Raw genomic sequence first — 15034 nt, 5'->3', positions numbered from 1 at the left:
CATTATTAAGGGCACGGCTGCTGCCGGAGTTGCATTTTTTCCAGTACCCGCGAATGGGCAAGAACTGGGTCATGCTGAGCTCGGCGGACCCGGTAATTGCTCATTTTCAGGTGCCAGAATCAAGGGCATCCTGATCCCCATTCTGCCCCATAGGGCTAAATAGGGATGGGGACGTCGGATGCACCGGCACATTCAGAGTTGTGCCGGTGCATCCGACGAGCTCTGCTCGCGTGTGCCACTACACCCGCCAGGAAAAACCTGGCAGGTGAAACGGCACCCGTGAGCAGAGCACGTAGTATGGTGGTCTGGGAACTATGTTACCGGCATGCTTACCAGTACCTTAGATCCCGGACCGCCATGGTTGTAATGAGGCCCTCAGAATCCGCCTGGGATCAACCAAAAGCATTTCTCTGCATTCAAGAAAAAGATTTCATTCAACAGGACTCGTGAACCTAGTTTAACCAAACAAAGTAAAAGCTAAGACAGGGAACAATGCTTTCACTTTTGTAAAGAAACTGAAAGCATTACAGTACAACCAAGTTTACAATGCGGGTACCTTATAAAGACAACTACACTTGCTTCATTTGAATGATTTTGTGCTCATTATTAAACTAACATGTTTTACTTCACCCCCATGACTCAAAATGATGTATTGCTACTGCTGCTAGACCTCAGATGGGGTCATTATTCGTTGACCCTTTCCCAATTTATGGCCCTCAGCTACCCATAACTTGGGAGAAAGTCCTTTTCCCGCAATAATGACCCCTCCCTCCGTCGAGAGGGCTATGATAATTCACTGTTATGTTTCCGTTTCCCTACAGATCATGGTTTGATTGCCACCCTGGCCGGGGTCTCAATTCATCTCTACATGGACAAGGCTTGGTGCTTTAACACCACTGCTCTGCTAATATGTGCAGGAACAAGTAGCTACCCGTCTTTGCTCCTCCCAACCACTACTGAATGTTCTATCATTCTCCTCCCTTGGCTCTCTGACAGGCAAAAAGCGCTTCAACGCCATCATCTATGGTAGCAGGCGCTATACAAATAGAACATAATATAACAAACATAATATAACATAACATGAAATACAAACAGCATAAACTCAAATTTGATTTTTTTTTAATAAACAGATTAAAAAGTAACCATAGGCCAGTGCAAGATGAGAAATAACAGCAATGATAAAAACGCGAATTAAGTAAAAATATGGGGGGGGGTTAAAGGGATGGTCTAGTAAAAAATGTTATTTAAAAAATAGATAGGCAACATAAAAAGAAATACTAGCATTCTCCGTTTTAAAACTTCCTATGTAAAATTTTGAGCTATTCAAGCTCAAAATTCGCAAAAGCAAGCACATGGGCGCATCCATTTTGTGAAATGGATGCCCCGCCTGTGCTGGCTTTTGCTTTTGCGGCACTAATGAAGGAAAAGCCAGCCAGCTGTAGTAAACAAAAGCTACCGCTGGGTGGCTTTCCCTTCATTAGTGCTGTAGGCGGAGGACGGGGACCGGAGACCAGAGCAGGAAAGCTGCAGCTGAATCTCGGTAAGTGCTATTTATTATTTTTAAAAAAAATAAGCACTAGCTGTGGTTTTTTTTCTAAGTTTTCCGAGCTGGAGGAGGTCGGAAAACTTAGAAATAAAACCGCAGCTTTAAAAACGTTGTATTTATGTTTGCGGTCGCTTTTGAAGTGACCGCAAACATAAATACAACGTTATTGTGTTGGAAAACGCTGCGGTTTTTCTTTCCGAGTTTCTCAGGCTCCTCCGGCTCGGAGGAGCCTGAGAAACTCGGAAAGAAAAACCGCAGCGTTTTCCAACACAAGCGCGTTGTTTCTGCCTGAATCTGCTTTCCCATTTGGGGCTCTCGGGCTCCCCAAATGGGAAAGCAGATTTAGGCAGACACAACGCAGCATTTAGCATTTCCCATTTGGGTCTCTCTGGCTCCCCATAGGGAGCCAGAGAGACCCAAATGGGAAATCAGCTGCAGGTAGAAACACACGCGGTTGTGTTTGAAAACGCTGTGGTTTTTCTTTCCGAGTTTCTCAGGCTCCTCCGAGCCGGAGGAGCCTGAGAAACTTGGAAAGAAAAACTGCAGTGTTTTCCAACACAATAACGTTGTATCGCTTCAAAAGCGACCGCAAACATAAATACAACGTTTTTAAAGCAGCTGGTGCTTATTTTTAAAAAATAAATAAATAGCACTTACCGAGATTCAGCTGCAGCTTTCCTGCTCTGATCTCCGGTCCCCGTCCTCCGCCTACAGCACTAATGAAGGGAAAGCCACCCAGCGGTAGCTTTTGTTTACTACAGCTGGCTGGCTTTTCCTTCATTAGTGCCGCAAAAGCAAAAGCCAGCACAGGCGGGGCATCCATTTCACAAAATGGATGCGCCCATGTGCTTGCTTTTGCGAATTTTGAGCTTGAATAGCTCAAAATTTTACATAGGAAGTTTTAAAACGGAGAATGCTAGTATTTTTTTTTTATGTTGCCTATCTATTTTTTAAATAAAAATGTTTACTAGACCATCCCTTTAAGGGTATATAAGGAGTAGGATGGGGTAGGGAAAAAATAATAGTGGAGAGGGGTTCAAGGGAACCCCTTAAATTAAAAAAATCATATTCAGTGAGTTCTCTCAGGCAAACATTTTCAGCAAGAAACGCTGTGGAAAATAAACTGGGACGAAGGAACATAGAACCATGAAATCAAAGGTTTTTACTGTGTGAAAGGTTTGAAAAGTTATGTTGGCCATTTGAAAAGTATAGTCCAAAAGGCAAATGTATAAATAAATGACTTTTCAGGGCTGCAGGTGGAAATCCATTCGGTAGTTGTAAAAGCGCCTTTCAGAAAGTTCTTGGCATGGACCAATCAGGTTTTCTGCTTCATGCAGGGCCCGGATGTCTGCATCGTAAGTCAACTGCCTCTCAGGCTTAGCTACCAAAGAGTGGGGAAAACTGACTATCATGCGCCAGTACGGATCTTGAAATGGCGTTTCCAGATGTTTCAGTTTTCCTAACCAAAGAGTTTGTGTGGTTTCCACTTTAGATGTTTTCTCTTGTTAGTAAACCTAGATATGGGCGTTCGCTGACTTCTTCTAAGCCTACACTTCAGAGCCTCTGTGCATCAAGTTTCCTTTTTCTGTGATACAAGCCAAACCTCATGATTTTGGGCATTTCTATCATCAATATCAATTTATTCCGGGTGCAGTAGTTTTCCATTATAACGGAACCACATGAGATTTAAGCGAATTGTCGGCCTGATTCACTGACTGTTTTCCTATGGGATTGCGCCACTATAAAATGCTTCTGCGAATCAGGCCCTTTGTGTTCTGGGCAGGGTTCTATGTTCTTTCGTCAATGGCTATTTTTCCGATAGGTTTTTAATTAAAAATATTTGCCGAAAAAACCCATCAAAAAATGTATTTTTGATGTTGGGGTGAGGGTGTCGGGAGGGGCCCCATTGTCATTGTTTTTTTTATTATTCTGGACCTCCCATCCCTTTATATGTCCTTTGCCCCCTATATTTTTCGATTGTTTTTTCGACAAAATATTTTTATTAAAAAACAATCAAAAAAATAGCCGTCGATGAAAGAACGTATGCGTTGGGCAGTAACTTAGAATTAACAGCCTATCGTAAGATTTGTATTCTTTGGCCATCTAGAAAAGGAGCGTTTTGGGTTGATTTTAAGATTGCCTCGTACTTATCATTAGTCAAAATTGAAAACAGTATTGGGACCAATAAGCATCCTGGTTTACACCACTTCTAGTGGGGATTGGTTGACCTTCCTCTGCTGTGGAGTCAAACCTGAGTTGTTGTGTTGGTATATAGAGCCTTGATTATGTTCAACAATCAGGGGTACATATTAATGGCTTTTAGATTTTCCCCAGACATATCTTTGCAGAGTAGTTTGAATGAAGAGCTGACATCTAGCAATGCCACAAAGACTAGAGTTTCCTTTGCTCTGCTATACTTATGCATGGGTTTACCATCTGGTATTGGCCAAGGGAGCAAGGTAGAGTGCCCCTGCTCCCTTTCCGGGTGGTAACAGCCTCCACTGAGAGGTTTATACCAGTTAGTACCCTGTTACGATCAATGGAGAGTGGATGCTACTGGGGTATTAATATGGAGAAGCAGCTGCCGGGAAGGGCTGGAGAGAAACATAATATGATCTGCACGAGCTGCGCTACTCCGGAGAAGCTGCAGAGCAGCAGAACATGGCGTGGCGACGAGCGAGAAAATGTGTCTGAAAGAGGAAAGTTGTAGTGGTGGGGGGAGCACGTGGCTGGGCAAGATGAGGGCAGCTAGCAACATAGGTGTGGACCCGCTCCCCCCAATCGACAAGTAAGAAGGACTCTGGGAAGGCAGGGGGCGGGAGCTGAGAAGGTGGGGCACTGAGATTTACCCTGGAGTAAAACTCAAGAGTTCCAACAATCAGAGAGTTGCATGCACCCACCCGGGGTACTAATTGTCGATAATACGAGTTAGAAGAAAGGATTGATCTACCGTTAACCAGCCAGGTCTGCAACCTCCTTGCACAGGCCTAAATATAATTTGTCCTTAAGCCCTTCTCACACAGCCATGAACATTTTCTTGCAGAAGATTTTGCAGTCTAGTCTCACCAGGCTGTCTGATCTGTAGTTTGTTGGTGTATTTGGATTTATTTATTTATTTATTCATTCATGTAGCGCACCTAACCCTCAGGTATTTGGGCGCATAACGAGTTACATAACAGAAAAGAGTAGCTGTGAATAAGTTAGTTGTGGGCTGCTTCTTATTGAGTTGGATGAATAACCTATTCTTTCATTACCAGTTATTATTAGACTTGCAGCGCAATTGCATTGGGGCCATGTGCCCCCGTGGCCAGAGGTTGTATAGCTTGGATGATGTTATTTTCTATGAAACATTGCACAATGTCAGGCATGGGTGCTGTCATTTGATACATCTTCCTGGTGTTCCATGAAGATGCTGCAATGTTCAGGGCTCTGAAATATGTAAAACATATGTACAATGCTCCACCAGTCCATTTCTGCAAGCCTGGCATCCATTTGCTTTTTGTTTGAGGCTCACCCCTTTTACCTAGAAATGCCAGAACTTGAGCGCCTTCTTTCCCTGTGCGACTTCCTCGAGATGTTCCCATTTCCTTGGCATTGCATTGTTTGGCTCTGGCCAGCTTCCTATGGGCTTTTCTTGTACTCCACAGGCCTCCAGGGTCGTTTCCCTCCTTTAGTTTGGTGCTCAAACGTTGCCCTTCTTCATCACACCATCCATATTTTCGATGCATTTAAAAAACAAAATGGTTTCTCTATCGTGAGCAGTGGAGCCAGTGATCGCATCAGTTGACCATATAATGTTATGTCAGTTCACCATGTTCTCTGCCAAAGATTCTCGCCAGCACATTTTAACTTTTGATGCTATTTCTCAGGCACAGCCCAGCTGCAGAAATAATCCGCTGACTGTGCTCGTTCACAAATAAGCCTGCCGTGGCCAAGGATATAAACCATGTAGACTTCCTTACTGCACCTTGCTTGTAGCCACAGGTGTGTCTGTGGGTAACAATGGCACCCACCAGCCTCTGTCGTGCCAATTGACTTCTCCAACTGCGACTGGAGGTACACTTTACCCACAACCTACAAGCACACTCAACATTCTACATCCGTGCTGTTGCACAGGAATGTGTGTGTGTGTGAGTGCACAGGCATGCACGGGAGGGACAGTCACCCTGTGTTGGAGTGTGACGGATTTCACCGACATCTTAAATCTCACACCACATCATGGCGGGGCCAGTGTTCCAGGTGCCTGTGTAGTCTACGAGTGTACTCACGCGTGTGTGATGCAAAAAGTATCCAAACACATGAGTGTGTGATGAAAGATGTGTGTACAGGTCACCATCTGACAGCATGTGTGTGTGATTTTTTTTGTACATCTTTATTTATTATTTTCAACAAGTAGATGGAAGATAATAATACAAGGTAAGCACATACAACAGTACCTACACATCTTACCATATACAGATGTTAAACAGTAATTTCTCCCCCCCCCAAAAAAAAACATCCATTAACTAAATTCCATAAAGAAACTCATTGGATTAATAAAATATATTATAAATACAATATATATGTGCGTTTTAAAAGTAAAGTGATTTGCGTGTGAGCACTCTGAGTTGCTAATGGGAAAGGTGCATTTATTTGGGTACAAGTACGTGGCGCAGTGGTGTTCACTGTACTGAGCTATTTAACCTAGCCCCCCCCCAGCATCTTCTTATGCAGTGCCCTTGACCTATAGGAGACCCTGCAACACCAGAATCAGGAGGGCCTTGTCCGTCTAAGCTCGCTTTCTAATTTGAGTCTGAAACATACAATTCCTGCGTTGAATTAATATTTTTGACAAACAGAGTTATCCACTAAGGCCCGCTCTGGGATCACTGAGGGCCTGATGCATGGAATCTTTTGCGCAGTTCAAAGTGACTTTGCACTGGTGCAAAGTGACTATGCACTGCCAAAAATCACCCTGATTCACAGAGCAGTGCAAAGTGTATTTTGGCAGTGCAAAGTCACGTTTGCAAAAGCACTGTTTGCACTGTGAATTATGTTCAATGTTATGTTAAATGCATGTATTAAAGCGCGACATGGACAGGGACGTCATTTCACCAAAATGCCAGGGGTCCAGAAGTGACATCACACGACCCTTGACCCCTGATGACATCACAGGAAGTGATGTCATTTGACTCCACCCCAAAGTAATATTGCGGGAAGCGATGGAACATAACCTTTCACCTGGTGACAAAATAGTAAGTGGCATCACATAGCATTGTAAACTACGAAAAATATGGTTACGATATCACTATAATGTGATGAACATTTCATACAAGAATGGATCGCCATATGTATCGTTAAGATCAGTGTGTATAGGCCCATATTACCAAATTACTGTGAATGACAGCAGACTTCAATGGCCAAATGATAAGGAAGTGTTATTATAAAGCACTTACGCTTAAGTGCTTTATGTAGAAAAAAAATACACCCAATATCACCCAACCTGTGTTGGTACTCATTTATCGACCTCAGAAGGATGAAGGAGTTGAGACATTTAAGAACAGACTAAATCAGTGACTCACCCCCTGAAGTGTGCCTGAAATAAACCTTTAATGAGTCTAGCAATTATTGTATAGAATTCCAGAAAGACACATTATTTGGTATTCCTATTCTTTCTTATTTAGGGTCAGTGCTGAAAGTGTTACACTTGTGGCACTCCTGTTCTTTTTTTTCTTCTTTTTTTAAGGGGCCTGAACAAGAAAGCCAGCCACGAGCCACATGGTGTTGGTCAGAGCCCAAGAGGTTGAATTACAAAAAAAGATATATATTTTTTTTCCTTTTTTTTTTTTTAGAGGTTGCAAGGGAGACCACAGAGGTCGCAAGGGAGTCCTCTGAGGTCGCAGTTGCGACCTCTGGCGACCCCTAAATGACATCCCTGGACATGGATCTTGGCGCTATTAAGAACATTGTCAAAGGCCCCTACAAGAAGGGGGGCAATAACACCCACTCAATCTCAACAGATAAAAGAGTCTTACTTTTTTTCTGAAGGATAGATGGTCAGCCGTGGCCCTCAGGCAAAAGGAAGAGAGTTCCAAAGAACCGCAGCTGCCCCTGAGAAAGCCTGACCACCAGTGGTGCTCCTGGACACCCGGGGACTGGGAAGAAGCCAAAGATCAGCTGAGCAAAGACAACAGGAGGGGACATATTTAACAAACTTCTCCTGCAGCAACAGTGCTTCGGAGCCATGAAAAGCCCTATGAACAACGCAGATGGGTTGGTGTTTGACTCTAGCCTCCACAGGTAGCCAGTGCAGAGCACGTGTGAGATGTGAGCTATTTAGGCAGACCCCGAGCCAGACCAGCAGCCGAATTTTGCAGCACTCGCAGGCCACTGGGTCAGGAATTTAGGTTGAGAGAGGAACGGGGCATCTGGCTAGATTGGCAGACACCCCCTGGCTTCTCAGATTCTATGCAACACAGGGAATCATCATTTTCCTCAATGGCTTAAGTTTACAATGACCAGAGCTGCATCTGGCAATGACCTCTGGATCCATGGAGAGTGACAAATACATTTTCACTGCCAGGTTTTTAACAATGGAATCTGGGATCACTAAGGGGCCCGGGAGAAAGACCAAAAATCGCACGTCCATACAGAGGATGCAATGGGGGATTTTCCCACAATCATAACCTTTGTTTGCTAGGAATTAAGCTTGAGCCATTTGCCGTTCATCCAGTTACCAATGGCGGAGAGACAATTGCTCAAGCGAGATGACACCAGAACGCAATCACGGTCGATACGGAGGATTAGTTGTGTGTCAACCACATATGCATAAAGGCGGCACCCGTGGGCATGAATGAGGTTTGCTAGTGGGAGGACATAAACATTAAACAATAAGGGAAAGACGGCTGAATCTTGCAGAACCCCACAGACAAGAGAGGTAGTAGCAGCAGAGAAAGGGGGATGGGAAAGGATCTGAGTTCTATCATCCAGGAAAGACCTAATCCAATCGAGACAGTCCCGTCTATCCCGACTTCCTCAGGACGTTCACACAGTATGGTATGATCAATGGTGTCGAATGCTGCTGAGAGGTCAAACATGATAAGCAGCCCTACACCGCCCTGATCAAGGATCAGATGCAGGTCATGCATGACGGAGATGAGTGCTGACTCTGTTCCTACAGTAGGGTGGACACCTTTCTGAAATACGTCTAGAATTGAGGACTGTTCTAGGAAACCTTTCAAGTTAGGGGTTACAATTGCCTCCAGCATCTTCATAGGAAAGCTCAGCAGGGAGATGGGTCGGAAATTGGTGGGCAGAGCGGGATCGAGAGGGGGGGTCTTTGGAAAAGGAGAGACCAGAGCACACTGCAGCACATGAGAAATAATAGCATAAGATAGAGAGGAATTCAGTGCTCCGTTGAGAGAATTAGGCCCATTTAGCATAGTGCAAAGAGTACTTTTGCAGTGCAAACTGACTTTGCACTGCAGAAATACACTTTGCACCACTTTGGGAATCATGTTTGTTGGCAGTGCATAGTCACTTGGCACCGTGCTAAAAATTCCATGGATCAGGGCCCACATCTGCTTTCAATGTTTAATAAGGCACGCTTCGTGGAACAGGAGATCGGTTGGCGTTCCAAGTCAGGTGAGTGCTTTTTTTTTTATTTGTATTTTTAAAGCGCTCACACAGCCCGGGCGCATCAAGGCGCTGTTACAGGAATATGTCTCTTAGTTGCATATTTATAACACACTTAATACCCAGAAGTTTGTAAGCACAGACCTGGGGATCGAACCTGTGCTGGTTTGTGTCGTCTTGTTTCCAAGGCGCGCACGTTGCCGCTGAGCTATACTCCCAGGACAGTGGTCCAAATATGCTGCCAGGTTATCTGCAGTTTGCCCAGTGCATACTGGACTGTGCCCCGCCATGCCAGGTTGGTTGGCTCGAAACCAGACCAACTGTACTAACCCTGTCTGTCCACGGCTCATTTACTCCTCCAATAGCCTGCATTTCCCGATCTGCAAAATGAACCACCGGGCAATGCTGTGCCAGCAATAGGGGAAATGCCTTCACAGTGTCATTTCCCCTATAATGAACTGCCTGCCAACGGCTCAACCTATAACCTTCCTGCTGCTCTTCCCTCAAAGCGCAAGCATGCCACAAGAGCACTAACCAATAATAGGTTGGGCGTTAAACACTCACCACCGCCCGGGAGACGAGAGAATGATCATCCAGTACCACCCTGGAAGAACACTGCGATCCAGCGACGATGCACTACTAGAGACCCCATGCTACACCAGAGACAGAGAGACACATACCGAGCATCGCCTTAATCCAACATGGCAGCCAAACATTGTGACACTCTGCACAGTCTAGGATCACCATACCTTCTGGAAAATGCTAACGGCCTATCTTTTTAATACTTAACCCGCGAAAGCACCAGAATGCTGGTAATTCGGCGAATTTTTTTTTCAAATGTCTTTTTTTTGTTATTTTTTGTTTGAAATGAGGGGGGTTCCCCCCAAAGCCCCCCCTTTTTTTAGCCCTTTTTTTTACTCGCAAAACCAAAAAAAACATGTCAATTAAAAAATAATACATTCGAAAAAAATGTTTTCGGTAAAATGTTTTCGACATATTTGTCATTCTAATTTTTTTTCTTCTACATATTAACTGGATACCACAAATGAATACAGTTAAAACAAAAGATCAATATATGAGATCAGTATCTACATTCAGACAAATATCAGTTATTAAAATAAACCCTATCCTTTAGCATCAACATTACAATGCATAGTAAGAATCCATATCATATTGATAAAGACTGTATCTGGCATATCATGCGGCAACCTAGTGCTCTCGCTCTCTCTCTCGCTTTCTCTCTCTCTCTTTCTCTCGTTCTCATTTTCTCTATATATTTGCCTCCCTCTCACACACACGCTCTACCTATTGTGCTCTGCACTCTATCTTTTTCTCTATATTTCTCTGTCTTCCTCTATGTATTTTCTCTCTCTCTCTCGGCAAGAGTCACAGTGTCAGGTGCACATTTGCTAGAGCCAACCCAGGTGTTGCTAACAGCAGTATGACCCGAGCAAAAACACAAATATCTTGAAGTGGGAGTGGAAGGGGTGCTGTGTGTTTTATGGCTATAAATAGAATGAGAGCAGTAGCGACAGAGGCATCCCCCGAGGTGGGGTCCAGCCTGGAACTTAGAGGCATACATTTCCATTGCATGTGTCCTGCGGGAATGTCGCCATCACACCGAGGGTGCATCGTTCGATGGAGGAAGAGAGGGGACTGTGATATGCTCAATGGGGGATGGTGCTGGACTTCTAGCAAATCTTGTGCAGGCCCAGAGGACTACACTACAGGATCTGCAACTGTGTTTATTTTCTAGTTTAGTTACTGCTTGGTGTTTGTGCAATCAGTGACCAGCATGCAAAATTAAACATTCAGTGGTGCTCACAGAAAAACAGATCATTGTCTTTAATCAGAGCACAAACCTTTGCAATTAAGAGCACTGTTTTGAGACACAAAATGGTATGAATTCTCAGCAAAATAAACTATTAAAAGGTAAATAATTCAAATGGCCTAACACCGTAAACTGTCTTTTTCAAAATTGTGTACTTTTCATGTATAATTATCAGTTCTGGTATATATTGTAGTCGTAATAAGAAAGTCACACTTTTTTATGAGTAGAGCATTTTACCAAAACATGAACTAATCAAAGTTTGTCATTCCAAAAGGGATAGTCTGGTACACTCATGCGTACACTTTCAAAATAACCCTATGAGAAACTGAAGGTGATGAATAACACCTTTAGGGTTCCTGGCTGCTTTACATAAAATCAAAGAGCATTTTGGGAGCATAAGAATTACTACAAATATTTACATTTTACAAATAAGAAAAAGGGTTTATGCTAATAATGGTTGGCGGTCGACAAGACTCTTTATCTAGATGCAGTTAATTCTGTCTAAAGCGTGTTACAGATGTATCAGAGCAAATCCATTACTTGCTTCCGTACTTCTGCTTAGGATGATATATATTTTCTGAAGTGGTATATGCAGAATCTGTTATGGGTGAAAAAAATGAAACACCAAAACACTGCGTGCAATGTACCACAAATAAATAGTGTAAGCAGATTACATGCATGCAGGAAAAGGTTTTTTTGGTTCAAAATAAACGAGTAAAGTTGATTATTAATTGAATGTTTACAACAGGGAAGCAGCGATGTCGCAACTACATGGTAATAGGAACATGATGTACAAAGTTGTATGGCGATGTTTCGGGCTTACACAGTAGAGTACATTTATAATTTAGCCTCTGCACGAGCACAAAAAACAAAAGTGGCGGTAATTCCTATGTAAAATCAGGGCATTACTGCCAACCCATTATGGGGCCCATTATTCGTAAATTGCTCATAGCCATACACAGGTTGGGGGGAGGCCTTAACTACCATAGAAAGCCCCGCATTATGCCTGTATTACATCCATCCACAGGTTTGGGGGAGGCCTTAACTGCCATAGAAAGCCCTGCATTATGCCTGTATTACATCCATCCACAGGTTTGGGGGAGGCCTTAACTGCCGTAGAAAGCCCTGCATTATGCCTGGATTACACCCATCCACAGGTTGGGGGGAGGCCTTAACTGCCATAGAAAGCCCTGCACTATGCCTGGATTACATCTATCCACAGGTTGGGGGGAGGCCTTAACTGCCATAGAAAGCCCTGCACTGTGCCTGGATTACATCCATAGAAAGCCCTGCACTGTGCCTGGATTACATCCATCCACAGGTTGGGGGGAGGCCTTAACTGCCATAGAAAGCCCTGCACTGTGCCTGGATTACATCCATCCACAGGTTGGGGGTAGGCCTTAACTGCCATAGAAAGCCCTGCACTGTGCCTGGATGACATCCATCCACAGGTTGGGGGGAGGCCTTAACTGCCATAGAAAGCCCCGCACTGTGCCTGGATGACATCCATCCACAGGTTGGGGGGAGGCCTTAACTGCCATAGAAAACCCCGCACTATGCCTGGATTACATCCATCCACAGGTTGGGGGGAGGCTTTAACTCCCATAGAAAGCCCCGCACTATGCCTGGATTACACTACACTCGTCCTAGGGAATATGTGCTGCACAAGCGGAAAAGGAGGCTCTCTACGCCCGCGCCTTCCTCCTTATGCATGAGCTTTGAAGAGTATCCCGGCTGCTCCGAGTGACCACAATATAAAAAAAATGTGTCTATCAAAATCCAAAGAAAAAGGTAAGCCATAGGGTGAGGGCGGAATACAAGTAGCCGCACGTGGTTGCAGCGCTGCGTCAGCTTCATGGAGCTTGCTGCAGAGTGGGCTCCTGCAGGCAGCGGGTACTCACTCATTTCCGTCGGGCTCTCCGGCCTCTGGCGTGGCCGGCATGGGTATGTCCATTGCGTTGCCGGATAGTCCCCCTGCTCCTCGTGCACGCCGTCAGACCGCCCCGAGGCCTCTGCTCCGTGTGGTCTCCGTGGAGGCAGGCAGCGCAATGCCCTGCAGCGGCGGCGGCGCCTCGCTTCCACCGCCGCGCTGTCGAGCAAAGTCCAGCGCTGACGCTCAGGGCCCGGTGCTGACTTCACTCTTTCCGATGGAGGTTACTGTACATCCTTAAGCTGAGACTGCACGCCCAGCACGGCTCAGCAGAACCTTATCTGTGCCGCTGACCTGCTCCCTCCCGCCCCTTCCCCCTTCAGCAAGCCCCTCTCAGCCTGTTGCCATTGGTTTCCATGGAGACAGCAGGTGCTTGAACATTGAAAAGATGGATGTCTACGCATTGGTCGCGCACAGAACCCATCTGTGCAGAAAACAATGATGCTGGTGGTCCTTGGAAAGAATGACTCGGCCCTGGCGAGGGTCTGGGTGCATGTTCGTTTTCGGAAGACTACGGGTGGTCATAGTCTGCGCACATGCGAGTGATGGCCGGTGTGCTTACTGGTGACGATGTGTGTGATTTACTGGTGGTGAGGGTGGTTGTCTGGGTGCTAACGTCTTATGTTGTGTTTCCTGTTGCTGATCTGGCAGGGTGCTGGTCCTTAGGCTCTGTGTGTGGTGATGATGATGTTTTTGATTGATGGTGGGGATGTTTGACCTAAGTGGTGATGATGTCTTCTTTGCATGCGATGATCTGCAGTTTGGGGTGCTTTGACTTAAGTGGTGGTGATGATGGCTTCTTTGCATGCGCTGATCTGCAGTTTGAGGTGCTTTGACTTAAGTGGTGGTGATGATGGCTTCTTTGCATGCGCTGATCTGCAGTTTGGGATGCTTGACCTAAGTGGTGATGACAGCTTCTTTGCATGCGCTGGTCTGCAGTTTGGGATGCTTGACCTAAGTGGTGATGACGTCTTCTTTGCATGCGCTGGTCTGCAGTTTGGGATGCTTGACCTAAGTGGTGATGACGTCTTCTTTGAATGCGCTGGTCTGCAGTTTGGGATGCTTGACCTAAGTGGTTATGACGTCTTCTTTGCATGTGCTGATCTGCAGTTTGGGGTGCTTGACCTAAGTGGTGATGATGGCTTCTTTGCATGCGCTGGTCTGCAGTTTGGGATGCTTGACCTAAGTGGTGATGATGGCTTCTTTGCATGCGCTGATCTGCAGTTTGGGATGCTTGACCTAAGTGGTGATGACAGCTTCTTTGCATGCGCTGGTCTGCAGTTTGGGATGCTTGACCTAAGTGGTGATGACGTCTTCTTTGCATGCGCTGGTCTGCAGTTTGGGATGCTTGACCTAAGTGGTGATGACGTCTTCTTTGAATGCGCTGGTCTGCAGTTTGGGATGCTTGACCTAAGTGGTTATGACGTCTTCTTTGCATGTGCTGATCTGCAGTTTGGGGTGCTTGACCTAAGTGGTGATGAAGGCTTCTTTGCATGCGCTGATCTGCAGTTTGAGGTGCTTTGACTTAAGTGGTGATGACGGCTTCTTTGCATGCGCTGATCTGCATTTTGGGATGCTTGACCTAAGTGGTGATGACGGCTTCTTTTCATGCGCTGATCTGCAGTTTGGGGTGCTTGACCTAAGTGGTGATGATGGCTTCTTTGCATGCTCTGATCTGCAGTTTGGGGTGCTTGACCTAAGTGGTGATGATGGCTTCTTTGCAAGCGCTGATCTGCAGTTTGGGGTGCTTGACCAAAGTGCTGATGACGGCTTCTTTGCATGCGTTGATCTGCAGTTTTGGGTGCTTGACCTAAGTGGTGATGACAGCTTCTTTGCATGCGCTGATCTGCAGTTTGGGATGCTTGACCTAAGTGGTGATGACGGCTTCTTTGCATGCGTGGGTCTGCAGTTTGGGATGCTTGACCTAAGTGGCGATGACGGCTTCTTTGCATGCGCTGGTCTGCAGTTTGGGATGCTTGACCTAAGTGGCGATGATGGATTCTTTGCATGCGCTGGTCTGCAGTTTGGGATGCTTGACCTAAGTGGTGATGACGGCTTCTTTGAATGCGCTGATCTGATGTTTTGGGATGCTTGACCTAAATGGTGATGACGG

General features: G+C 45.4%; 1 protein-coding gene and 1 long non-coding RNA gene across 3 annotated transcripts in view; one reads left to right on the top strand and one right to left on the bottom strand.

Annotated features, from left to right (window-relative positions):
- The window catches only part of LOC138574944 (GRAM domain-containing protein 2B-like), a 295997-nt gene extending 282786 nt beyond the window's left edge, over window positions 1–13211 (bottom strand). Inside the window, exon 1 of the mRNA XM_069649444.1 lies at window positions 12893–13211. Coding sequence (XP_069505545.1) covers window positions 12893–12945 — 53 coding nt within the window. The 5' untranslated portion in view covers window positions 12946–13211. The remainder of the gene's footprint in view (window positions 1–12892) is intronic.
- LOC138574970 (uncharacterized) overlaps window positions 1–15034 on the top strand; it is a 400557-nt gene that overhangs the window by 217922 nt on the left and 167601 nt on the right. The window lies entirely within an intron of this gene.

This window comes from Ambystoma mexicanum, chromosome 1p (assembly GCF_040938575.1).
Source record: "Ambystoma mexicanum isolate Mex_15411 chromosome 1p, UKY_AmexF1_1, whole genome shotgun sequence".
Taxonomy (NCBI): Eukaryota; Metazoa; Chordata; class Amphibia; order Caudata; family Ambystomatidae; genus Ambystoma; species Ambystoma mexicanum.
This window is presented reverse-complemented; position numbering and strand designations above follow the sequence as displayed.